At 46.0% G+C, this 26,624-nt stretch overlaps 2 protein-coding genes and 1 pseudogene across 4 annotated transcripts in view; 1 reads left to right on the top strand and 2 right to left on the bottom strand.

The window, feature by feature from the left end:
- The first annotated feature begins 339 nt into the window (after positions 1 to 339).
- RAD54L (RAD54 like) lies at positions 340 to 25,986 on the top strand. Of its 2 annotated transcripts, XM_019449439.2 has the most exons (18): positions 340 to 1,126; positions 1,232 to 1,318; positions 2,569 to 2,688; positions 8,282 to 8,342; positions 9,064 to 9,199; positions 9,651 to 9,720; positions 9,820 to 10,108; positions 10,313 to 10,437; positions 15,772 to 15,922; positions 19,069 to 19,195; positions 20,406 to 20,480; positions 20,612 to 20,742; positions 21,276 to 21,386; positions 21,538 to 21,661; positions 22,018 to 22,096; positions 22,398 to 22,577; positions 25,319 to 25,482; positions 25,579 to 25,986. In XM_019449439.2, exons 1-18 carry the CDS (start codon positions 1,124 to 1,126, stop codon positions 25,787 to 25,789), a joined length of 2,244 nt encoding a protein of 747 aa, XP_019304984.1. In that variant the 5' UTR covers positions 340 to 1,123; the 3' UTR covers positions 25,790 to 25,986. The 2 variants fall into 2 exon arrangements, with proteins under 2 accessions (XP_019304984.1, XP_053751802.1); XM_053895827.1 differs by lacking the exons at positions 340 to 1,126; positions 1,232 to 1,318; positions 9,064 to 9,199 and having other exon boundaries at positions 2,670 to 2,688.
- LOC128775085 (60S ribosomal protein L38-like) lies at positions 17,997 to 18,983 on the bottom strand (annotated as a pseudogene).
- Positions 25,908 to 26,624, bottom strand: part of LRRC41 (leucine rich repeat containing 41) — a 19,578-nt gene continuing 18,861 nt past the window's right edge. For both annotated transcript variants that reach the window (XM_019449437.1, XM_019449438.2), the window contains exon 10: positions 25,908 to 26,606. In XM_019449437.1, the coding sequence (XP_019304982.1) occupies positions 26,387 to 26,606 (220 nt within the window). In that variant the 3' untranslated portion in view covers positions 25,908 to 26,386. The remainder of the gene's footprint in view (positions 26,607 to 26,624) is intronic.

Raw genomic sequence — 26,624 nt, 5'->3', positions numbered from 1 at the left:
CCCCTGAGGGCTCTATCACTGCGGAGTAGACCTGGTGATAGGTAGTCCCGGCCGAGTGACTATCCCCATCCAGAGAGTGGGCGAGATCTGATTCCGACCCTGGACCACAACTCCAGGTCCAGCACAGGGGAAGTGCAGACACGTGCCGTCTTTCATAATACCCAGCCTTCCGCCGACAGGGGGCAACTCCTCCGCAGTCCAGTCTGATGCAAATGTCACTTTATTTGCCTGCAAGCCCCGCTTGCTCCGCCCACCTCGCCCAACTGCGCACTTCACTGTTGGCCCCGCCCGTCATCCCTAAGTCCCACCTCCTAGCAGGTCGGTTTAGTCGGCTCTCCGGAGGAGTCTCGGCCCATCGGTGACCACAGCACTAGGCCCACCCCCTTCCTGGGGCCGCGAGCGCCGAACTCCTCGAACGCAGCCAATGGGTGATGCGGCGGCAGCACCGCGGGAGGTTCGATTCACTGGGCCTGGCGCGTCCGGAGAGTCCCGGCGGCTGTTAAGGCGCGCTTTGCGAAGAGGAAAGTTAAGCCGGACTCCCTGGGCCCGGATTTACTTCTGCGGCTCTTTCCAGCTCTTCCTGGGATTCCCCTCCCAAGCCTGGGTGTTTTACTTGTTCTGCCTGGACCCCTGCTCGACCTCCCCTAGTCCTGGCCTGGCTTCCGCGCTCCAGACCTGGGAAAAACCCCTCCGCACTCTAGCGCCTAGCCCTCCCCAGGCCTCAGCTTTTCACCCCAGCCCCTTTCCCCTGGCCTGTGATTACTTTTCCCCCTCAACTACTGCCTGCCATCACGTCCGCTTGGACCATTATCCCAACTCTGCCGAATCTGGCACTCCATCTGCCTCCTCCCTCTATCCCAGACTTTTGCTCACCTTTCCTTGGATACTTCCTCTTTGGCCTGCTCTCCCGCCTTGGCTAACTGGCGACCGACACTCTCACAGTTTGGGCTCAAACTCCAGCCCCTGGCTGGATTCCCTCCATCCACACGCCCTCTTTAATTAGCTCATGCTTTCAATAATACAGCAGCCCGCTTTAATCCGCCCTGCTTCTGCATTCTCAGCTGTTGGGTGCCTTTGATATTTGGCTGATGGGTACTTGACATTTTATGATCCTGAGCCCAGGATGGTAAGTATGGGCATAAGGGAGACTGTGGGGAGCCTTGTGTCTGGGTCTAGTGGACTCAGGCTGCAGGATCTCTGGAGATGCTCAGTTTGCATTTTCCCCTTACAGAGGAAGAGCTTAGCTCCTAGCCAGTTGGCCAAGAGAAAACCGGAAGGCAGACCTGGTGATGAGGAAGATTGGCAGCCTAGGACAGTGGTGAGTACTCTACCCCACAGGGGTATAGGACAGGTGGGATGCAGGACTCTTTGGACAGAAAGGAATCCTGGACTTGGTTTCTGGGGTTACACGGAATGAAGCTGGTCACCTCCAGAAACCTCTTTGGTAAACTTTTAATGAGTGCTTACTTTGCATCATGAGGCATTGAACAAGATAAAATCTTTGTTCTCAAGGTGCTTACTAAAAGCTAACATAGCCTCAATTTTTCTGATAGAAAAGGATATTTCAAAGCCAAAGAGTTGGGCTTGGGTTGGGCCTTTTGGCTTCCTTGGGGGAAAAAATGGCTCCCCAATAGCAACTAGCTGCCTGCTTTTTTTCCTCTTTGTCCCCTGCCCAATATCACAGAATAGTAGAATACTATAGGGCCTGCCTTAGGGTCCTGAGCTCACTTGGGCTTAGATCAGAGGAGTGGTGCCCTTCTGGTCCCTCCTAATACTCAAGTACAGTTTGATTTTGATCTGGGTCCTGTGCTCTGTTGCCTGCTTTTGAGGCTTTCTGGGGTTGGCTGTGGGCAGGACCTATATAAATAAAAATCAACAGGATAATGTAGCATGTATTTCAGAGATAGAGAGGAGTTAAAGAAGGGCTTGGCCACTGGAACTTTGGAGGAAGGGATTAGCTAAGGAAGGTCTAGAAGACAATTTTGGGCAGGGGCTGTATGTGAGAGGGGAAGAGACCCGGTGTTTGTTTCAGGTGTGTCTCGTAGGATCATTGAAAGTTCAAGTACTTTTGGCAAGCTGCTACAGGCTTGCCTGATAGTTCCATGGGGTCTTGCTCTGTAGTTGCACCATTGCTGGTGTGTAGGAGGCTCCTCTACCTGTGAGGGACAAGGCTGCCCCTTGTTACTCACATGGGTCTCAGACTTGAATTTGGGGCGGCACTTCGTTGCAGCTGGGTCATAAATGTTTGCGGCTGGTTGCTACTAAAAAATGCTTTCAGTGCTAGTGTCCTCACTGCCTTGGTGTGGGCTGACTGGCTCACTTCATTCACTTCATCCAGTACCCTTCTTCAGATTGGACAAGTTCTGTAACCTCATTAACCTAAGGTTTTCTCACCTGCTAAATGAGTATAATAAATATTTATCATAGGATTACTGTGAAGATGATACACGATAATACATGTAAAGAGTTTAGCACAGTGCCTGGCATTTAATAAGTGTGTTAAATGTAGTTGTCATTTTGGTAAACTCTGTGGTCTTCCAGATTTCACCTTTCCCAATACTCTTCTAGACTCCCAAGAAACAGAAATCCAACAGTGGGACCCAGAGCAAAGAGTGTTTCCTGTCGCCTTTTCGGAAACCTTTGACTCAACTAACGAATCGACCACCCAGTCTGGACAGTAGTCAACATGTAAGTCAGAATTGCTACCTGCTGGTAAATGTGTGTGCCCTGTGGGGGCACCTTTCTTGCTTTGTCTAGGGAGGCTTCTACTGTGGGTCCACCCACAGCCTCGAGGGCCTGGAAGAGTCCTGGCCTCTTGCCTTCTGAGATATGTTCCTGACTTGGAATTTCCCCTTGTTTAGAGCTATTTGGGCACCAGATCTCAGGTGGCTCAGATTCCTGAGGAAAGGGAAGGCCATGGCAGGGTATTGGAACCACGATCCCCATGCCAGCTCAGTCTCTCACTCAGCCTAACTTACAGGTTTCACGTGTTTCCTATAGTAAAATCAAATGTAATCTTTACTATGACAGGTTCTGGACATTATCTCATGTAACTCATTTTTTAAGATGAGGAAACAGTCTCAGAGGGATTAAATAATGTGTCCCAAATTACAATTGCAGAATAGTCAGAGCTGCTTAGTTTCACCAAAGCTTTTTCCACCAAACTTTCTGAGGACTGTTGTATTGAGCTCTGGCCTGGACCTCCAAAAATGTTTGGAATTTCTTAAGTGAATAAGTAATAAAGGTGTCTTTTATTATTCATAAAAAACCCTTTCAGCTACACCTGAGTTTATGTTAATGAGATTTCATTTGTAAAGTGCCTAACCTTGATGGCTGCTTGCTAGGGGAACCAACCCACCAGTGGCCAATGTTTAATCAGTCATGCCTATGTAATGAAGCCTCCATAAAACCCCAAACGGTCATGGTTTGGAGAGCTTACGAATAGGTGAACAGGAACTCATCCATGTGCCAGGAAGTGGCACATCCCAAACTCCAGAGGGACAGAAGCTCCTGTGCGCAGGACCCTTCCAGACCTTGCTCTATATCTTCTGGCTGTTCATATCCTTTATTTTATTAAAAACATTTTTTTTAATGTTTGCTTATTTTTGAGAGAGTGTGCTCACGCGAGCCGTGGAGGGGCAGAGAGAGAGAGGGAGACACAGAATCCAAAGCAGGCTCCAGGCTCTGAGCTGTCAGCACAGAGCTCGTCTCGGGGCTCAAACTCACGAACTGAACCATGAGACCATGACCTGAGCGGAAGTTGGATGCTTAACCAACTGAGCCACCCAGACGCCCCTGTTCATGTCCTTTAATAGCCTTTGTGATAAACTGGTAATCTAATGGGTAAACTTAGTTCCTGAGTTCTGTGAGCCACTCTAGAAAATGAATTAAACCCCAGGAGGGGGCTGGGACCCTCTGATCTAGAGCTTGTTGGTCAGAAGCACAGGGAGCAACCTGGGTTTCAGATTGGTGTCTAAAGTGGTGGGGAGAGGCAGGCTTGTGAGACTGAGCCCTAACATGTGGGATCTGATGCTATCTCCAGGTAGGTAGTGTCAGAAATGAGTTAAATTATAGGACACCCAGGTGGTGCTGAATAATTTCTTGTATATAGAAAACACATCTGGTGTCAAGTGAAGTACTGTGGTAGAATGGGGGAGACATATAGGAGTGTGTTTTTCCTTTACAGGGACGTTTTGGAGGAAAAATGGGAATATATAGTGGACATTAGTTATTTGTGCGTTCAGCAAACATTTTAAAACATTTTTATGTAATACTTGATAAATACAAAGGAATATGCATATAACATGTGAGATAAAAAACACCTGTGAACCCGCCATCCTTCACTAAAACATCAAAGTCATAATCCCTTTTCCCATCCTGAGAGGTAACCCCTATCCTGAATTATCTTCATCATCCCTTGCTTTTGTGATAGTTATGTGTATATAATTCACTAAATAATACATTGTTTAATGGTTTACTGAGCCGTTAAAAATGGTGTGTAGTTCTCTGGGACTTTTTTTTTTCTTTTAATTTTTAAAAATTTTAAAATATTTTTTTTTAATTTAGATTCAAGTTAGTTAACGTATAGTATTGGTTTCAGGAGTAGAATTTAGTGATTCATCACTTACATGCAACACCCAGTGCTCGTCCCAAAAAGTGCCCTCTTTAATGCCCATCACCCATTTAGTCCATCCCCCCACCCAGCACCCAGCCAGCAACCCTCAGTTCTCTAGTTTTAAGAGTCTCTTATGGTTTGCCTCCCTGTCTGTTTTAATCTTATTTTTCCTTCCCTTCCTATGGGACTCTTCATTCAGGATTCATTCAAGTTGTCCTATGTAAGCATATGACATAAGTGCAGGTGTAGTGGGAGTATACAACAGGCGTCTAACCACCTGGAGGTTGGTGAAGACTTGAATCTGAGGGGTAGGACGATTAGGTTGAGTCCTCAAGGATATGAGGAGTCAGCCAGGTGAAGAGAGTGGGGAGTGTTCTAGGTGTGTTCTAAAGGCAAAAGTGCCTCAGGCCCAGAAAAATCTTACAGTGCAGCCCTGGGGATGAGCACTTAGATGTGATGTGTTTTGAAGTCTGGTAGGATATCTAGGTTTGGGGATAGTTGCAAGTATAGGTAGGTGTGGAGCCTAAGAGGAAGCTGGGGACTGGGAATAGATTTGGGATCCTTAGCATAGAGATGATATTTGACACCTCCAAAGTGTATTGGAGTGTCACAGTGAGTGTGCATTCAGGAGCTGAGAGACAAACCCTGAGCCCTGAGAAACACTGACTTTTAAGGGGGTTAAGCAGAGAAAGAAGAGCTCATTAGGGGGCTGAGCATGAGGTTTTAGGTCCTGACCTAGAGGTCAGAATAGTAGGAGAGTGGTGTCATGGAATTCAAAGGCAGAGAATATTTGAGAAGAAGGAGTGGCCAGCTTTGTCTTCTACCAACATAAGGATAGGGACATGTCCACTGGAATTAAGGTCATGTAGGCCATTGGTGATCTTGGCCAGTCATTTCAGAGGAGTAGAAATGGCAGAAGATACGAAGAGTGGAAGATTAGAAAAGGGAGGCAGACAATTTGTAGCAGTTTGAAAGGGAGGAGATAAGAGGTCAAAGGAATTTTTGTTTTTAAGATAGTTAAGCATGTTTTGAACGCTGGTGTGAAAGTGGTAGTAGAGAGGGAGAGGCTGAGATACAGGAAAGATCTAGCAGAACTGATTGAGTGAATCTCTCTGGAAGAGGGAAGCTTTGACCTTGGTGGGAAGGAGGGATACTCTTCCTCTTCTATCAGAAGGAAGGGATGGTATGAATTTTCAGTAACTAAACAAAGTGAGAGCATGCTCTCTCCCCTGCCTCTGTCAGTCTTACCAGACCAGATTTTCTGAAGCAGGCCATTGCAAGTCTTACAGGCTGTGCCCTCGTGTTTTTGGCCAGGGATGCTCATGCTAGTTGTACAAACTTGCAGTTCTCCCTGCGGACTCTATGGTTACTGGGTTTTATTGAAAGTCTTGCTTTTCAAATCTGTGCATAAGTTTTTGGCTACCCTGAGCCTCAAATCTAGCCTTCTGTATTGAACATATTGAAAAGAAGATTTCAGTTTTTTGGGGGTGCCTGGCTGGCCCAGTCAGTGGAGTGTGAGAATCTTAATATTGGGGTTGTAGTTTCATGCCCCACATTGGGACATTGAGTGTAGAGATTACTTTTAAAAAATCTTTTTTATTTCATTTCATGTCATGTCATGTCATGTCATGTCATGTCATGTCATGTCATGTCATTTCTTCTTAGGGGGAGGTGCAAGTGAGTGAGGGGCAGAAAGAGAGAATCCCACAAGGGGCAGAGAGAGGGAGAGAAGCAGGGCTTGTGCTCACCCAAAGTGGGGCTCATGCTCACCCGAAGCGGGGCTTGAGCTCACCCAATGTGGGACTTAAAAAAAATCTTAGGGGAGTCTGGGTGGCTCAGTTGGTTAAGCATCCAACTTCGACTCAGGTCATGATCTCGCAGTTTGTGGGTTCAAGCCCCATGTTAGGTTCTGTGCTGACAGCTCAGAGCCTAGAGCCTGCTTTGGATTCTGTGTCTCTCCTTCTCTCTCTGCCCCTCCCCTGCTTGCACTCTGGCTCTCAAAAATAAATGTAAAAAAAAATAAATAATTTTTAAAAAATCTTTGAAAAAATTCAGTTTTAGAATTGAAGCTAAATTAGAAAGGAAAGTAGAGTCCATCTCCTTTCTTTTCCTCTCCTTTGAAGAGTAACTTTTTGATAGCATTGCTCATATGTTTCTCATTATCATTGCTATTCATAATTATAATAAGCATAGTCAATATGCTTATTATAGTCAATAAAAGATTTTATTCAGCTGCAAAGAAATATGCAATTAACAGAGAATTTGGGCCTTCCTCCAACCTTCCCTTGTCATGTTATTTAATGTGATGAAGTTCAGTTCTCCACATTCTTTTTCTGTCTTCCAGTAGATTGTCAAATGTGTTCATTACATTTTTCCTATTTAAAGTACACTGAGTTTCTAGAAATTTATGATCAGTATAGCAGTGGGTCAGAATAAAAAGGTAAAAAATTTCAGGGCAAGACAGGTGTGCTTTTTTCCCTATTAAACCTTTTTGTTTGAGGGGAGTATTTTTCATTATTTCTTTTTCCACTAATGTATTACCCATTAAAACTACTGTGAGGAGTTCTGTTTTTTCTCTTTGCTATCTTGGGTTTTAGCTCTTGTTTTGTTGAGGTTCACAGGCCATTGTAATTCCCCAGAGGGCTCAGGGACATTACACACACACACACACACACACACACACACACACACACACACACACACCAACCCCAAAACTTTAATGGGAGTTGTCAGAGTTGGCTCAGGGGCTGGTGCTATGGACTCCCCTACCTTCTCTCCTGCCCCAGCCTGACGTGGGTCTTGAACTCATGAACTGTGAGATCACCACCTCAGCCTAAACCAAGAGTTGGATGCTTAACCAACTGAGCCACCCAGGCACCCCTCTGGTATTTTCTCCTTAAGGTGCTGCACCCTAGGGAATATTTAATTGTCCTCACTGACATGGCCTTTCATGAGCGGATGGGTCTAAGCCTTGTGGTTGATTGAGGTTGGTTACTTGCCAGTGGCACTCTCCTCTCCCTGAGTATTTGTGGAATCTTATGTAAAGCCTCAAAGATGAAAGCTGTTGTATAAAACCTAATAACCTAATAAGGAACACATGTCCTTATGTTTTTTTTTTCTTTTAAGTTTTTATTTATTTTGAGAGAGAACACATGCATGTAATCTGGGTAGAGACAGACAGAAAATCCCAAGCAGGCCCTGTGCTGACCAGGGGTAGGGTGGGGTGGGGGAGCTCAGTCTTATGGACCATGAGATCATGACTTGAGCCGAAATCCAGAGTCGGACGCTTAGGTGCTCAGGTGCCTAGGTGGCTCAGTTGGTTAAGCTTCAGACTTCAGCTTAGGTCATGATCTCCTGGTCCTTGAGTTCCAGCCCGCATCAGGCTCTCTGCTGACAACTCAGAGCCTGGAGCCTGCTTTGGATTCTGTGTCTCTCTCTCTGCCCTTTCCCCATGTGCACTGTCTCTCAAAATAAATAAGCACTAAAAAAGTCAGACGCTTAACTAATATGCCCCTCCTTATGTTCTAAATGCATCTGAGTGAGATGTAATCAAAATATAATACTCTGAATGTATTTATTATCTTTAAATTTTAGACTGCATTTGTAGAAATATTATCCCCAAACCTCACCAATCAGTCCTGAATCCCTGTTTCTTTTTCTTTTTAGGAAGCCTTTATTCGAAGCATTTTGTCAAAACCTTTTAAAATTCCCATTCCAAATTATCAAGGTAAAAATAGAGACTTTTCTATCTTTTGAATCAATCATGTGCAAATGTATGATGAAATGAATAGAGGAAAACCTCTCCTTCTGTAATACATGCTTACTTTGGAATTGAAGATGCCAGCCCAGTGGTGTCTGTGTATGGAATGGCTACAGAGGCTTGCATGAAGGCTGTATTTGATAGTTTGAGCAAGGGCTGCCACACCTGACTGCCCCTCATCTCCTTGGTGGGGATGTGCCTGTGCTCAGGAATCTCCTGGTGGGCCCAGGTGGTTGACGGGCCCAGGCTTCATTCAGTCTGAGTAATTTCAGTAGCATCTTGTGTCTGAGGTTGGCTGTGTCTGAGACCTGGGTTCTACAGCGTTTTCCCTGACCTTTGTAGAGCATATTATTGTGCTAAAACTGGGACTGGAGAGGGAGGAGGCCAACTTTCAAGAGCCCTCCATCTTGAAAGGCCCTTTGGGTTCCACACCTTTCTAGGATTGACTTGAGATGAACAAGACCCAACCCTCCAGAAGTTTATAGTTAAATGGAAGAAACAAAATGGGGAAAAACTGATCTGAAGCAGGTTGGGATAATGGTTAGGTAGAGGTGCCCCGCTGGGTTTGGAGAGGTTCTGGGAGAGAGAAGGTCATATGCAAGCTTAAAGGTCATATGAAAGATAAGTATTTAAGCTAGGCGTGCTGATCTCAATATAGAGCCCCAGGTGACAGATTGTTGGTTTCTAGGTCCTCTGGGCTCTCGTGCATTGGGCCTCAAAAGGGCTGGGGTCCGCCGGGCCCTCCATGACCCCTTGGAAGAAGGTGCCTTGGTTCTGTATGAGCCTCCCCCTCTGAGCGCCCACGACCAGCTGAAGCTTGACAAGTATGTGCATTGGTATTTCTTGAACAGGTTTGGTTTTCTGTTAAGTGCACATACCTGGGAGGGCAGAGGGAATTTTGGTGTGACTTTTTTTTTCCCCCCTTGGGATTGGCATGCTTTCAGAGTGCTGTCATGACCACTGCATCATCTAGAGAGTGGGTAGGTGGGGAAGGAGAGTGTGTGGGGAAGAGCTTGTGGGCATGTCCAGTTGGTGGGGGTTCCTCACCCTTCCTGCCAAGCTTGCTCAAGGGAGCAGGAGGGATTGATGACACAGGGAGCCCTCTCCTCACCTTCTAACTCCTGGAGCAAAATTTTGCTATGGTTTGATTATCAGGCTAAGAAGGTCTTCTCTTAGGCAGCTGCCTCTGGCCTCTGGATCAGCAGGACACAACTTCCTGAGGGTGTGGCCTTGCACATGTCTGAGCACTATATTTTCTTTGCTGTGTTTTCTCAGGGAAAAACTCCCTGTCCATGTGGTTGTTGATCCCATTCTCAGTAAGGTCTTACGGCCCCATCAGAGAGAGGTAAGGGGAGCTGGGGTAAAGAGGTATGGGATGGGAGGCTGTCATCCCTGGGGCTGCAGCAGTGTGGATCAAAGTGGCCTGAATGCTGTTGTTCCCCAGGGAGTAAAGTTTCTGTGGGAGTGTGTCACCAGTCGGCGCATCCCTGGCAGCCACGGCTGTATCATGGCTGATGAGATGGGTCTGGGCAAGACGCTGCAGTGCATCACGTTGATGTGGACGCTTTTGCGCCAGAGTCCAGAGTGCAAACCGGAAATTGACAAGGCAGTGGTGGTGTCACCCTCCAGCCTAGTGAAGAACTGGTACAATGAAGTTGGGAAATGGCTTGCAGGGAGGATCCAACCTCTGGCCATTGATGGAGGCTCTAAGGACGAGATAGACCAAAAACTGGGTATGGAGCCTAACTCTTCCATAGAGCTTGCTTGCTTCTTGTGTGTATGCTCACTGATGGCCAGCAGGTTGAGGGCACTGAGGGGGTGGAAGAGAATTCCATGGAAAATAATTGAAGTAGTTTCAGGCTAAATTAAAGAACCGTGAAACTTTTTTTGTTTAAGGTATTCTAAGATTTGTTCCCTTGACCTGTTTTCTGTTGTAGAAGGATTCATGAACCAGCGTGGAGCCCGAGTGCCTTCTCCCATCCTTATCATTTCCTATGAGACATTCCGCCTTCATGTTGGAATCCTCCAGAAAGGGAGTGTTGGACTGGTCATCTGTGATGAGGTACTTGCCTCTCAGCAGTCTGGGTGGTAGGAGGAAGTGTTGAAATCTCCTAATAACTGCCATCCAAAGGCTGTGCCAGTCACCAGGGAATATTAAGGACAGAGCTTGTTGCCTTAGAGGACGCAAGTGCGAGGGAGAGCCTTTGATACCAGCCTGCCAAAAGGGATTAAGCAGTGCTTGGAACTTGAGGAGGGTGAGGTACTGTGGGCTGTTTGATTGCTTCCAGTCAGTATTCTTAGACTGAAGAAGGACTTTGAAGGATGAGAGGGATTTGGATAGGTGGAGACAGACTGTAAGTGTTTAAGGGAACAGGTTCTGGAGTCAGACTAGTTTTGTTTGTTTGTTTGTTTGTTTTTTAATATTTATTTTTGAGAGAGAGAGAGACATGGAGTGTGAGTGGGGGAGGGGCAGAGAGAGAGAGGGAGACACAGAATCTGAAGTGGGCTCCAGACTCTGAGGGGTCAGCACAGAGCCTGATGTGGGGCTCCAGCCCACAAGCTGTGAGATCATGACCTGAGCCAAAGTCAGACACTTAACCGGCTGAGCCATCCAGGCACCCCAAGAGTCAGACTTGTTTTCAAATTCTAGCTCTTCTGCTTACCAGTAAAATGACGTCGGACAAGTTACTTAACCACCCGAGCCTCTATTTTCACGTCAGTAAAATGGGCTTATAATATTTGTTTCATGGGTTATTGTGAGGGTTAAATGAGGTAAATGAGGGAAAGCTCTTACCAAGTGCCTGGTATGTCCTAAGACTTTGGTAAAGGTCATAGAACTCTGTTTTTTATTCTAGGCTGGGGGAATGCATATGAACAGAAGCACAGAGGTAGGAAAGTCCAGTGTGGACAGTCCATACACCTTACACCAGTCCGTATTGACTCGCTGGGACAGAGGGAAATATGGCAGTAGTTACTTACTAGCCTTTTCCACCACTATGCATGAATGGTGGTAATGATGCTACTACTTAGAAAGGAATGAGGGTGGTGGGAGCTTCCCAGTATAAAGAATTTTCCAGGGGCACCTGGGTAGCTCATTCAGTTAAGAGTCCAACTCTTGGTTTCCGCTCAGGTCATGATCTCATGGTTTGTGGGTTTGAGCCCCACGTTGGGCTCTGCGCTGACAGTGCAGAGCCTGCTTAAGATTCTCTCTCTCCCTCTCTCTGCCCCTCCCCCCTGCTCGCGCTTTCAAGGTCTCTCTCAAAATAAATAAACTTAAAATATGAATTTTCCAGGTTTTCAGGGTGCTTGGCTACCCTGAGGCTGCTACCATTATTTGTACCTCTTGGGAAGAATTAAGGCCACCTTGCACACCCCTGGGTCTTTAGTGGAGATGTGGCTGAAAGACTTGGCCCCCATTTGTCAACTGATTGGGAAGCTTGACTGTGCTCTGGGAATTGTAGGTTATTAGCTCAGTATCCGAGGGACTTTTGGGACAGGACAGAGAAGAAAGGCTTACTTTTGGGATGCCATGCTTGCTACTTATAAGCTCTTTCCCAATTAGGCTTTTTCCTTAATAAAGAGTTAGTCATTGTTGGGCAAGTGTGCCAACTTCTGATACCTTGATGGGCTGTTCTTGTAAGAGTAAAGGATATAGGAGGTTGAGGTAGGGTATATGTGTGATAAACCCTATGAAGCTCAGGGTCCTAGCCCATCTGGATTTTATTCTGCTCTGTAGTGTTTCTTTTCTTTCTCATTCTCTCTTGTTTTCTGAGCTGACTCTGCAGGGCAGAAGGGACCAGGCTGCTGCTTGTCACACTTAGCATCCTGGCCTGCCTTTTTACTCATCTACCTTTTATTTGTCAGCAGTTTGTCAATTGTCAGAGACCTGAGGAAGCCAGTCCTGGAAGACTGCCTACTCTAGGAGGAGTTTGTCCTGTTCATACCCACAACTTCCTTCTAGCTGATGGGTCTTTCTGGAACACAGAAGTGCTGCGTAATAACTCTGTGTACAAAATCTTTGATCCCTCACAGTAACCTGAGCTAGGCAGGGCAAGTCAGAAGACATGGGGTCAGCCTTGGTGTTGCCACTTGTAAGCACAATGCAGAAGAGACTGCTCAGAGACTCAGTGACTTCTGTACAGTGGATGGCACAGGGTATACCTGAAAGGGACACGATCCTGATCAAGAGAGATCTATGGAAGCATTTTGGAAAGTGTATGAATAGGTGAGGGATTGACATCATTGTCATCTCCGTTTTGGAGGTTAGGAGTGCAGTGACTTGCCTAGGGTTTCCCCTGTGAGGACCTAGTGAGCTGGGACTTGAATTCAGTCCTGGGGTTTTAAGACCGGGCTCTTATCCCTTACTGCCTTGGATATAATCCAAAACGTGGTATAGGAAGCTTGGCTTAGGTATGGAAAGACTGGCCCTTTTGTCTTTAAAAAGGATAAACGGAGAACTCTGCCAGAATAGAAATTCAGCAGCAGCTTATTAATAAGAGCTCTGACAGCTTTTCATCTGGCCAAATATTTGATTTGCTGAGATGCCAGAGTTTGGGTCTTATTTTTATTATTTTTTTAAAATTTTATTTTTAAGCAATCTCTAACACGGGAGCTCAAACTGAGGACTCTGAGATCAAGAGTAGCATACTCTTCTGACTGAGCCAGCCAGGCAACCCAGAGAGTTTGGGTTTTAAATCTGTGGGTGATGGTGGGAGGAGCTGGGTCTGGAGCTGGGGTGTTCCCATAGGGAGCTGGTATTGGCTTTCACTTCCACAGAGACCCACAGGGATAGTGTGTCAGCCCAGTTCATTTGTTGGATTATTTATTAAGTGCCTGTCATGCATCAGGCCCTGGGAATCCCATTGATATCTGCCCTCAGGGAGCTTCAGTTTAGAGGGACCCAATTGTTGACCCCTATTTCCCTAGGGTATTTTTTGGGTTTTTCTGTTTGTTAAAAAAATTTTTTTTCTAATGTTTATTTTTGAGAGAGAGAGAGACAGAGCACAAGCAGGAGAAGGGCAGAGAGAGAGGGAGACAAGAATCCAACGCAGGCTCCAGGCTCTGAGCTGTCAGCACAGAGCCCTACGTGGGGCTTGAACCCAAGAACAGCAAGATCATGACATAAGCCAAAGTTGAACGTTTAACTGACTGAGCCACCCAGGTGCCCTTCCCTGGGGTCTTTTGGGGAATTTCCTCACAAGCTTCAAGTTTTATTTCCCTCTTTGACTCCAAAGTCTCAGCCTTCTGTTTTCAGGACTAGTGCTTGGAGCCTCTAATCATTTTTTATTTTTTTGTTTTGGATGTCTTAAAAATTATTTTAATTGAAATGTAATTGACATGACATTGTATTAGTCTTAGGTATACAACATCCAGTCATTTTTTTTTTTTTTAACGTTTATTTTTATTTTTGAGATAGAGAGAGAGACGGAGCATGAATGGGGGAGGGTCAGAGAGAGGGAGACACAGAATCCGAAACAGGCTCCAGGCTCTGAGCTGTCAGCACAGAGCCCGACGCGGGGCTCGAACTCACGGACCGCGAGATCATGACCTGAGCCTAAGTCGGCCGCTTAACCGACTAAGCCACCCAGGCGCCCCCATCCAGTCGTTTTTAAAGATTAAAATTCTATGTCTAATTCTTCTTTAATAGCAACGTTGGTTATTCTTTCATTTAACAAACATTTACTGAGCAGTTCTCTGTGGGGGACTCTGTCATGTACACCAAGTTATATAAAGGCAAATCTGACATGGTCTCTGTTTTAAGAAGTTCCTGTCTAGGTGAGGAGATTGAGTACATACAGTAGAGTATGATTAGTACTCTGTGTAGCAGTAGACGAGAGGCAGAGTAGTACAGTGCCCAGATTTTGGAATCACACAGACCTGAGTTCAAATCCTAGTTCTGCTACTTCCTTAAAAAAAATTTTTTTTTATGTTTATTCATTTTTGAAAGACAGAGAGCACAAGCAAGGGTGGGGCAGAGAGGGAGGGGGCACAGAATCCGAAGCAGGCTGCAGGCTCCGAGCTGCCAGCACAGAGCCCGACGTGGGGCTCGAACTTATGAACCGCGAGATCATGACCTGAGCCGAAGTCAGACACTCCACCGACTGAGCCACCCAGGCACCCCCTAGTTCTGCTACTTTTTACCAGTGTGGGATTTTGGTGTGTTCACCTTTCTGAACTTCATTTTCTCTAAAATAGGTATTACAATTCCCACTCATCTAATTGTTATCTGGATTATAGAAGAGAATATACAGGAAGTGCTGCTTATTAGTCCAGTGCCTGGCACTTGGAAAAGATTTAGTAAACAGCTATTATGTACAGAGTGCCATAGGAGCATGGAAGTGGGAGACACCAACAGCTTGGGGTCAGTGAGGAGGGCTTTGCCTCGGAGGTGACATTGAGGAATTTGCCTGTGGGAGAGAATTCTGGGCAGAGGAATGGCATGGGCAAAGAGACCTAAGGAACTCCAACATTAGGAGTGAGGAGGAGTTATGGCTTCCTGGACTAAGACGAGCTGTGAAGACTTGTCACAGAAGTTAGCTGGGGTCTTACTGAGAAGTGCTAAACTAATGAGCTTGGACTTGATCCTAGACACAGGAGGGTCAGTAGAAGGTCTGTGTTTAATTTCATCGTACAAGGCTATCCAGAGGGAGCATGCTGACTTGTTTGTCCATTCTTTCATTGGTGGTTGCATTTGGGGCTGAAATGGGGACTGTGGATAGAACAGGCGCAGGCTTGATCTTGCCCATGTGGTTCTTGGGGAAAGAGGGAAGATGATAGGGTCCTTTACCACTTCCTTGAAAAGGGCTTAAAAGAGAGAAGTAACAGGGTGTGTATGAAGGATGGGTGACGAATTGGGGACGAGATACAAAGGGAGGAAGAGAGGCTCTTAGGATTCTGCAGGGAGCAGGAAGGAGGAGCCTGGGCCAAGTCCAGAGGGACTTGGACTCTGACAACCCACACATGGCCTGTAAACCAATCCAGAAAGCATCTGGCTCAGGAGGTGTTCTGGGTTGGTTTGGCTAGTGGGAAGGGAGGATTCCCTGAAAGCATGGGTCACTAATGTGGCTGAATGTCTCTGAAGAGGATAGGCAGGCTGCTAGGGCTCTGGAGGTTAGGGCAGGGAAAAGGAGGTGAGGTAATAATCCAGGGAATAGTTCTTTTATGGATGGATGTAACACGAGTGGTCTGGAAACTGAAGGTCTATCTCTTGAACATGACATTTCTCCGTAAGCAAGCAGGTAGGTTCTCATTCTTGCTGTGCCCTGCCCAGTTCCTAAGGCCCCAGAACCTGTAATGTTTGATTCCTCTTTCCTCTTTTCCTGTCTACACAAGACTTTGCTATCATTAGGGATGCCTTATCATGCCCAGGCCTGAATGAGAATTAATTTCCTTGCAGGGACACAGACTTAAGAACTCTGAGAATCAGACTTACCAGGCCCTGGACAGCTTGAACACCAGCCGGCGGGTGCTTATCTCTGGGACCCCCATCCAGAATGATCTCCTTGAGTATTTCAGCTTGGTACATTTTGTTAATTCGGGCATTCTAGGTAAGATTCCAGCCTTGTCTGCTACATTGGAGAGGAGCCTTGCCTTGGCCTTGGGAGTATAACTCTAGCTGAAGGGAGAAAGGAGAGAATGCTAGTTATAACATGTGGGTCACTAGTCACTCTTGTAGGAAGGCTTCTCTTGTCAGGGAGTAGCAAAGCCATTGGGAGACCGTGGTTCTGCTGAACAGCTCAGCAAGGACCACTGTAGCCATTTTTCCAGTACAGAGGTAGCAGGGGCTGTGCACAGTATGGTGTCACTATGAGCTGGGGGTGGAAACACTACCCCTAGGCATTTTTGCTCACTGCATTGTAGCTGCCTCATGAGAGCTTTGGCCTCAGAACAGACTGTCTTAGGCTGTTTTGTTTTGTTTTAAACTACTTTTTAGTGTACAGTTCAGTGTCCTGAAATATACTTACATTGTTGTGCAAATATCACCACCATCCATCTCCAGAACTTTTTTCATCTTTCAGAACTGAAACTCTACCCATTAAATAATAACTCCCCATGTCCCATCCTCCCTCACCTCCCAGCCTCTGGAAACCACAGGTGGACAGTTCTTGCGCTTAAATATCTATGGGAGGATGTCTTAGTGCCACCTCAACTTGCTGTTGCTCAGGAAGATGGCTTTAGGCAAGAACCAGCTAAGCAGTAGAATTTTCATGTGAACACATTTGTGTAACCACTATCAGATCAATTACTGCCACCATCTCAGCGGCACCCCCTTCTAATCATTATTCTCACCTTTTCCCCCAGAAATCTCTTCTGACTCAAGATTGGTTTGTTCTATTTTTGAACTTTTGTAAATGGAATAATACAGTCTTCCTTGGCATCTAGTTTCTTTTTGTTCATTATGTTTGTGAGATCAATCCATGTTGTGCAGTAGTTTGTTTTCTTGTTTGTGTATTTCATTTTCATGAATATACCAGGCTTTATCTGTTCTGTTGGACAGTTGAGTTTCCAGTTTTTTATTCTTTTGAATAATGATGTAAACATTTTTGTACATGTCTTTACCTGAGCATAGTATGCATTTCTGTTGTGTACATATGCATTCTCTGTCCTATGAGTGGAATTTCTGGGGTATGCATGTGTTTAGTTCATGTGTTATGCATGTATTCAGCTCTAGTAGATACTCTGGCTTTCTTTCCAAAGTGTGCCAGAAGTGTATGAGAATTCTAGTGTCTCTACATGAGGGGTCAGTAAATTTTTTCTTAAAGGGATAGGTAGTATTTTAGGTTTGCAGGCCTGTCTCTGTTACAACTACTCAATTCATACTGTAGTATGAAAGCAGCCATAAAGTATAAATGAATGGGCATGGTTGTGTTCTAATAAAACTTTATTTACAGAAACATGTGGCTGACCCATGGCTGTAGTTAGCTCACCTCTACTCTATGCCATGACTAATATTTATCTTAAGAAAAATTATTTCTGCCCTCCCTGCCCTCACCATGGTCTTGTCAGGGCACTGATGAGCCGAACTTCAGGGCCACATGGGGGCCAGTCTGTGATGCACTCTGAGGGGAGGGGCCTCTTGCCTGCATTGAACCCGGTGAGGGCCCTGGCGGCTGACGTTTGTCTCCTGTTTGTAAAGCTCAGGTGTCTCTCGAGTCCTTGCACCAGGCAAGGAGAAAAATTAAAGATTTGGGGTCCCCCCCCAATTTTTTTTTTAATTTTAGTAATTCTAGTGGGTGTTTAGTGATACCTTATTGTGTTTACCTGATGTTTAATAAAGTTGAGTACCTTTTAATATGTTTATTGGCCATTTAGAGATCTCATATGTGAGATAACCTGCCCTTTTTATTCCTGGCCAAAAGAAAACTCTTTACCCATTAAACAAGTATTCCCTATCTCTCCTTAACCTCAAACTCTGGCAACCACCAATCTTCTTTCTATCTCTATGAATTTGTCTATTCTGGACAGTTCATATAAATGGAATTCTACAATATGTTACCTTTTGTGTTGGTTTCTTTTACTTAGTATAATATTTCAGCTGCATTGTAGCACGTATCATACATGCTACTTCATCTCTTATGAGCAGCATATAGATGGGCTTTAAAAAAAAAAAAAAAAGCCCGGTCTGACAATTGTATGGTCTTTTAATTGGATTATTTGGTCCATTTATATATAATGTAATTAGTTATATATTTGAGTTTTAACCTATTTGGCCTTTCAAGTCTCCACTGCTTTGGTTAGCTTTCTGATCCATTCAAACAGAAATTGCCTATAATTTGTTCAGCTTTGTTCTTGGCAGGAAGGTGGTCTGTAACAAAGCAGTCTGTCATTATTGGCAGTGGGATAATCATTCTGTTTTTGTTTTGTTTTGTTTTGAATTAAAAATTTTAATACAGTTCTAATCAGTGTGCCAGGTTCATTTCAGCTCCTTCACTGCCAGACCTGGGGGTAGGGATTGCTTCAGTTTCTCTGCCTTTTTTTTTTTTTTTGTGATGACCAAGCTGCATGAAACTTTCACCTTCACATTATCCTTATGTTTTCCTTATGTTTTCAATTTTTTTAAGAAGGAAGTTGATATAGTATTTTTTTTTGTTTATTTTTGAGAGAGTGCCAGAGGGGCAAAGAGGGAGACACGGACTCTGAAGGAGGCTCCAGGCTCTGAGCTGTCCACACAGAGTCCCATGAAGGGCTTGAACCCCTGAACCATGAGATCATGACCTGAGCTGAAGTTGGAAGCTTAACCAACTGAGCCATCCAGGCACCCTTTTTTTTTTTTTTTTTTCCCTTGAGAAAGAGAATCCCATGAGGGGCAGAGAGGGAGAGAGAGAGAAGCAGGGTTTGAGCTCACCCAAAGTGGCACTCGAGTTCACCTAATGTAGAACTCAAACTCACAAACTGTGACATCATGACCTGAGCTGAAGTCAGGTGCTTAATGACTGAGCCACCCAAGCGCCCTTACGTTTCTTGATCTTGGCAGATTTGGCATCCTTTCATTTGGCTGTGAGCAAAAAGTCCTTGATTTCTTCAATTTTGTGAGGCCTGGCTAGGAGGGGTGCAGGGGAACACATGGCAAAAAGAGCAAGTGGCTAGAAGTGGGATGTAAAAGAGCGAGACTCCCCCACTTTTTTTTTTTTTTTTTTTTTTTTTTTTTTTTTTTATATGTAGTACTTTATTTTTCCCTTCTCTCTTGTCTTAGGAACTGCCCATGAGTTCAAGAAGCATTTTGAGTTGCCAATTTTGAAGAGTCGAGATGCAGCTGCCAGTGAGGCTGACAGGCAGCTAGGAGAAGAGCGGCTACGGGAGCTCACCAGCATTGTGAATAGGTAATGGCGGGGTGGGTGCTGGGCTAGGCAGCAGCACCTTTTTTTTTTTTTTTAAAGTGTTTATTTTGAGAGAGAGAGAGAGGGAGAGACAGAATCCCAGGCAGGTTCTGCACTGTCAGCACAGAGCCCAACTCGGGGCTCAGACTCATGAACCATGAGATCATGACCTGGGCCAAGACCGAGAGTTGGACACTTAACCGACTGAGCCACCCAGGTGCCCCAACAGCACCTTTCTTTGGGATTTTCCCCCAAGTTAGGTCATCAGAATTGCCTACTAAACTATCCAAGTCCAATCCTTTGGTGCTTTGGCCCATGAGGCTGGGAAGGGAGTGGGATCTGTGCCCTGACTATAGCCACTGAATAAATGGAGAGGTCTTGCAAGCCAAGTTCCTGCTTTCTTCCTGGCCTGGGCCCTGTGGTCTGGCTTTGGGCTGCTTAGCATCCTGCTGAGGAAGCTCTTCTCTCATGCTGGTCTCCCTGAACAGAATATCCCTTGGAGCATTGTTAATACTTCACAAGCTTCCTGTCAGTCAGTCTTAGACCTAAAGCACCAGGCTTCCCTTCTCAGACCCCATAGTCTTCTGTGACAGGTAGAAATAGATCTGACTGATGGGTGTGGCTCCCAGACTAAGAGGGCTTTTCCATAGGGTCCACATAATCCAAAAGGCAAGTACATTCTAGATTCCCTGTTGTAGGTAATACACTTGATTTATATCCTGGAGTCCCGCCCTCTCTCCCTCCCAATTTTCGATGGCAGGAAGGAGAGTCACTATATTCTTAGGAGCTGTTCCTTAGGTGTCTGATCCCTGTCCTTCCTGGTTGGCCAGGAGGTATGGGCTTAATTTCATTGAACCTTGGGCCATGTGGTATTTGGGCAAGTGCAAGTAGAAACTCCTCTAAGGACTTGGTGGTTTGCAGCTTCCTTCTCCTGTCTGAGCACCAGGCTTAATGGGAGATCTTGGCCTTCTCTTGAAGACTAACTAAACTTTTGAAGAGGAAGAGTTGTCACTGTAAGCTAGACTGTTCGAAAGAGTCTCTGTTCCCATGACTGAGACCCTGATAAAGATTTCTTTGCCATAGAGCTGATGTGTCTCTGACATTTGATTCTACAAAAGAGACAGTCTTTTGGGTTCTTTGGGTGGTAGCTTTTATTCTAGTAGTTAGCAGGGCATTTTTACCAGCCTCTTGCCTTTTTATCTTCTCTCCCCAGGTGCCTGATACGGAGGACCTCTGATATCCTTTCTAAATATCTGCCTGTGAAAATTGAGCAGGTGGTTTGTTGTAGGTACTGAACTCAACTGAGGGATGTAGAGTGTGTAAAAACTCAGCCCTTGAGGCATGGTTGGGCTCTCACAATATTCTTAGGGCAGAGGTGTCGTCCAGCCTTTCCCACTAACCCAGCTACCCTTTTTTCAGGCTGACATCCCTTCAGACTGAGTTATACAAGAAGTTTCTGAGACAGGCCAAGCCAGCAGAAGAGTTGCGTGAGGGCAAGATGAGTGTGTCTTCCCTTTCTTCCATCACCTTGCTAAAGAAGCTTTGTAATCGTGAGTTGGGTCCATGTCCTGGGGTCCCCTGAGAGAGTAAGCAAGGAAGGCTAGGCTCCTGTAAGGTCCAGCCACCTTGACCAAAACTTGTCTAGAGTCCTCATAAAGGCCACCTGTGATTCCAGCCCTCCCCAAGGCATGAACCCTACATTTTGTACTCCGTACCAGACCCTTTGCTTTGGAAAATTTTGCTTACCCTTTGCCCAGCCCATGCTTGATGCTTGGGAGTATATGGGACTTGTGAGTATATGGGAGTATGCACGCACACCTGTGCATATAAAATGTTGGACAGGAGGAAAAATAACAAATCTTGCCCTCTGTGGTATAGTTCCCTTCTTGCTGGGAGAACACACTAGTAAGCAAGGTGGTCCTAGATGGAACTGACTGCAAACTGGGAATTGGGACCTGGTAAGTCTGGCGCTGAGGAAGGTCTGCTGGGTAGGCTTCTAGAGGAGATTCCAATGAGCATCGAAGTGGAAACTGGAAAGCACTGTAGCTGGCATTTTGGGTTTTGTTTTTGTTGTTGTTTTCAGATCCAGCTCTAATCTATGACAAGTGTGTGGAAGAGGAGGGTGGCTTTGAAGGTGCCTTGGAAATATTCCCCCCTGGTTATAGCTCCAAGGCTCTAGAGCCCCAGCTATCAGGTAAGTCAGTGTTTGGGCTCCTCTGGGAGGAAAGGTGGGAAATTGTCTCTTTGTGCTAGATGTATCCTTGCCTCAAGGCATGATATCAAAAGTAAGAATCCTGGGCCATGGGGATGGCCTGTTGGGAGCTAATGGTTGATGATTTCCCCAGGTAAGATGCTGGTCCTTGATTACATTCTGGCAGTGACCCGAAGCCGCAGCAGTGACAAAGTAGTGCTGGTGTCCAATTACACTCAGACATTGGACCTCTTTGAGAAGCTCTGCCGGGCCCGAAGGTAGGGAAGAGTCAAATCAGTTTGCCAAAGGAGTGCCTCCCCTACCATCCCCCTAGGAAGAGTAGATGGTAGGTGTTCTGATTGGTGGATATGGGCAATAAATGGGTGCAGGGGGGACTTCCCAGAAAATATGTTCTTTTACTGTGATGATCCTGACTCCATCTCCAAGCAGACTAGCCCCTGGCCCTTCAGGTACTTCCAGAGGACAGAGTCCTAGCCCTTAGTCCCCTGCCTCTCCCTTTGGGAGTTTAGGCCCTCAGGCTCTACATGAGTAGCCTCAAGCCTGGTTAGTTCAAGTCCTTCAGTAGCAAGCCTCTGCTTCCTTCTTGGGTTTTGATGTTTGAATTCCCCTTCAGGTACTTGTATGTCCGCTTGGATGGCACAATGTCCATTAAGAAGCGAGCCAAGATTGTAGAGCGCTTCAACAATCCATTGGTAAATGTACAGCCCCTGTTTCCATACTACCAATGCAGTAACATCAGAATCACTGGTTGATAGAGAAACTAGATGGGTGCTCTGCTTTAGGGTCTCTCTCTCTCTCTCTGTCTCCCTCCGCCCTTGGTGGGTGTGGTGGAGTTAGCCTGGTTGGTGATGGTGGGGCTGGGAAATTGGTAGGCAAATTGGTGGTCCTCACAGCATAAGAGTACAGATGTATGAGAGAGAGAACTGTTGGCTGGACTGAATAGGATTCCAGTTCAGGCTGCAAGAGGTTCTTTTCTCCTTCCTTTCTTTCCAGAGCCCTGACTTTGTCTTCATGCTGAGCAGCAAAGCTGGGGGTTGTGGCCTCAATCTCATTGGAGCAAACCGACTGGTCATGTTTGACCCTGACTGGAACCCGGCTAATGATGAACAAGCCATGGCCCGGGTCTGGCGTGATGGTCAAAAGAAGACCTGCTACATCTATCGCCTGCTGTCTGTAAGGATGGTGACAGTGGTCAGAGTAGGGGTGGGTCATGAAAAAGACCTTTAGGACCATCTTGGGTTTTTTCTCAGTACCTGTTTTGCCTCTGCCTCTAGCAGTGGCCAATCTATGGGCTTAGCCAGACCCCTGTATTTTTCTGTTCTTTCTCCCTCTCTCCACCCCATTCCTTCAAAACCTATGCCTCCTGATACCTGTTCAGTGGTTGACAAACTCCCCTGTGGCCTCATCTCTTCACAGGACACCTGCTTTCCCTCATACCTTGATTTCTACTGTGCACTTGACTTGTAATCTTCTCATACTCCATGTGTCCCCTGGGACTAAGAAGTAGTATTGGCATTCTCCCAAGTTCTCAGTGATCAATCATACAGACTGTAGTTCTCTTTTAAAGCTCATGTTCTCTGACTTGACTACTCTCTTTTCTTCCTTGTCACTGTCATCTACCCTATGCTAGTTTCCTAATTCATTGATGACTTTGGATACCAGCCTAGTCTAGTCCTTCATTTCTTCCCCAAATTCAGTTATCATCTTGACTTCAAGGACTATGCAGTTATCTAGCACTCCGGCTTCCATGTTTCCTTGACCTCATCTCTAATGACCAGTTCAACTCCTTCCCATTTAGTTACTCCCAAGGCCACACTCTGGAACTTTAGTAATACCAAAACTATACACAGTACCCAAAACTATCATTCTATTCTCAACTTCCTGTCCTTCCAGTTTTCTCATATCTCCTATATCTGCTTTAGCCTAAATGTCCCTAGTACCTCACCTTTCCCCCAGTCTGGCTTCACTTCTCTTTGTTTGGCCTGATTCCTACTGTGCATCCTTTCAGTCACTCTTTCTGTAATACTCCAGTTGGATCACTACAACTGTTCTCAAGTTCTGCACCAGATAAAATTTGCGGGTGTAGATTAGCACTACCACAAATTCACATATTCCATTTTGGGCTGGGCTGTATCTCGTTTCTTTCAACAGCCACTTCAAGCCTTCACCACTTCCCTCAAGTTTCTTACCTAACCCTGTCTCTCATTCTTTTTGCAGAGACCTTGTCTTCTGCTTCACAGAAAAAAATGTAGGCTACCAGGCTTGAGTTCTCTTACCTGTCTTTTTTGTATCTCTAGACCTGCTCTTCCCTTCCCATCTCAGAGGAAGATAATTTCCTTCTTTGAGCTTCATCATTCCAGCTCTGCCCTGGATTGTTTTCCTTCTTTCTTAGTTGATTAAGGTCTCTCTTATTTACCTAAGTCTATAAACATGCTGAGGTAGCTCTCACCATTTAACTCTCTGTCCTACTGTAGCCACTACCTTGGGTTACTTTCCATGCGTTCACCGTCACATTTTTCCAAAGCCTACAGATTAACTTCACTTCCTCATCTTCTATTCACTCTTCAGACTGCTTTTGAACTTGCTTTTGAATGTAATATTGGCTTCCTAATTGCCAGAACAAGAAACTCTTGATTTTTCCTCTGTGTATCTGACACTGTTGACTACTAGTCTTTAAAATTCTATTCTCTTTGGAAATTCCACTCTGGTTTTCCTATCTCTGTGATTACCTACACTCATTATATTGACAAATCTCTAAATGTTTAGCCAAGATCTCTTACCTGAGTTTTAGACCTATATTTCCATCACCTATTGTACATTTCCACTTGTATGTCTCATGAACACTTTAGATGCAAGGTGACTAAATTCATTTCCTTTCTGAATTTTGTCATTTAATGGCTCCATTATCCAACCAACCCAAATCTGGGTATCATCCTACTGGACCATTCCCTGTCTCCTAACAACAAATCACTATTTGTCTTCTGGCAATTTCCTTATCTAACCTTCCTCTTTACCCTGTGCTAAAGTCACAGTTCTCTTTCACTTGGATACTGCAGCAGCTTCCTAATGCTTTACCTTTGGTCTTAACCTGTTCTTCACATATTGCTTCCAGAATGAACTTTCCAAAAATCCTGATTTTGCTTTTCATCACTTGCAGGATAAGGCCAAGCTCTTTCAGCCTGGCATCCATATTTCTCCGGTATGGCCTCTGCTGACTTACTCAGTCCCAGCTCTTACTATACTCCCACCATCCTCAAGACAGGCTCAACTCCTCAGTCCTCCAGTAGGCCAGGCTTATGCCTTTGTCCTATGTGGGGCCTACGAGCTTTCCTTCTCTCTTCCCTTGTAAACCATCTATTCATTTTTTATGATTCAACTCAAGGATCATCTTTACTTCAAGCTTTTCATCACTTTCCCCCTCTACTACCCCTCTTGTGGGCCCTTGGGAATCCTATGCAGGTTTCTGTTATTGTGCCAATTAGTTTATGTGTCTCTCCCAGAAGCCTAGGAGTTCAGGAATAAGGATCATATTTAATTCTTCTTTGTATCCTAGTGTTGGCACAGAGCCAGGCATAGGATATCCAAATGATACTTGTTGAGTGTGAGAGGCCTGGGCTTGGTGTGGAGGTCTGGTGAAGCTGCTGCAAACCTCAGCTCACTCTGAAAGAATTTAGCCAAGACATGAAACCCTCCATTCGTACAGAAAATATCCTGGGTGAGCAGTGGCTACAAGTCATGTTCCCAAGAGACAGATTGGGAAAATGGGCTCAGCTGAGCAGATGTGTTGCTATAGGACTTTTACTTCTCATTCATTTCCCCTTCTCTTGGGTGGCTATAGTTTCAACCCCTGGGTATTCCTGCCCCCTATGTTTGGGAATGACTTAGCTGTACATCCTTGGGCACCCCCACCCCAGGCAGGAACCATTGAGGAGAAGATCTTTCAGCGCCAGAGCCACAAGAAGGCACTGAGCAGCTGTGTGGTGGATGAGGAACAGGATGTGGAGCGGCACTTCTCTCTCGGCGAGTTGAAGGAGCTGTTTACCCTGGATGAGGCTAGCCTCAGTGACACACATGACAGGTGGGTGGGGTGCCCTTGCTGGCCATTACTTCTGAACTCCCTGCACAGCATGGAGACGGGCTCTATAGTTACCACGGCTCTGTCCTCTGCCCCCAGGTTGCGCTGCTGCCGCTGTGTCAACAATCACCAGGTCCGGCCACCCCCTGATGGTTCTGACTGCACCTCAGACCTGGCTCAGTGGAACCATAACACTGATAAACGGGGGCTTAAGGATGAGGTACTCCAGGCCGCCTGGGATGCTGCCTCCACAGCCATCACGTTCGTCTTCCACCAGCAGTCTCATGAGGAGCAGCGGGGTCTCCACTGATAACCAGCTGGTCTGGGTGTAGCTGTTAGAGGAAGGAGACAGGGAAAGGGGGCTCCTTGCCCCATAGGACCCTACTGAATTTTGTTCTCTGGGACAAAAATCATCAAGGAGGGCTGCATGATGTTTGCCCAAAGTTTATTTTATAAGAAAAACTTTTTTTGGTTAAAAAAAAGAAAGGAATAAAGGTATGAAAGGGACTGAGGCTTGGGAGCAGCATGGTGAGCCCAGCAGAGAAGAGGCCTGGTAGTGGACACTCCTGTACTTCTCTAAAGCCTGGGTACCTGCTTGAGGAAGGAAAGCAGGAACCTCAGGCAGGGGGAGAGGAGCTGTCCTCAGTGACTGATGAGCACTGTAACCTGGCCCAGGGTTCCAAGAGTAGTGGGTAAGGGGCCCAAAGGCTCTAAACCCAGTTGTGAGAGTGCCTTTGCTGAGCCCAGCAAGACCTCCAGGACCTCAGTGCAAGGGAAGAAGGAAAAAGAGGAAAAAAGGTTGCAGAAAGAGAAAGACAGAATTGGTGTTTGGGAGTTCTGGGCAGCCCATGTCTCAGCCCCTGCAAGCTGATGGTGCTGAGCATGGGCCTGTGAAGCATGGGCCCCATCACATGGTGCTGACATAATCTGCGAAGGCCTGGGATGAGTCCCACGAGTCGCTAACCACGTGACAAGTGGCCCGGAGCCGCCGAATGGCTTCCCTGGCTGTGACTGCATCCTGGTCCAGCCAGTTCTGGAAGAGGCGCAGGTGACCAAAGGCTCCACGGCCCCAGCGCTCCAGCCGCTTGGCGAACTCCAGAAGACCATCTGGCTTGATGCAGTTGGAACTGGTAGGGGTGAGATGA

The sequence above is a fragment of the Panthera pardus genome, unplaced genomic scaffold, assembly GCF_024362965.1.
Source record: "Panthera pardus isolate Hobbes unplaced genomic scaffold, ASM2436296v1 HiC_scaffold_11, whole genome shotgun sequence".
Taxonomy (NCBI): domain Eukaryota; kingdom Metazoa; phylum Chordata; class Mammalia; order Carnivora; family Felidae; genus Panthera; species Panthera pardus.
This window is presented reverse-complemented; position numbering and strand designations above follow the sequence as displayed.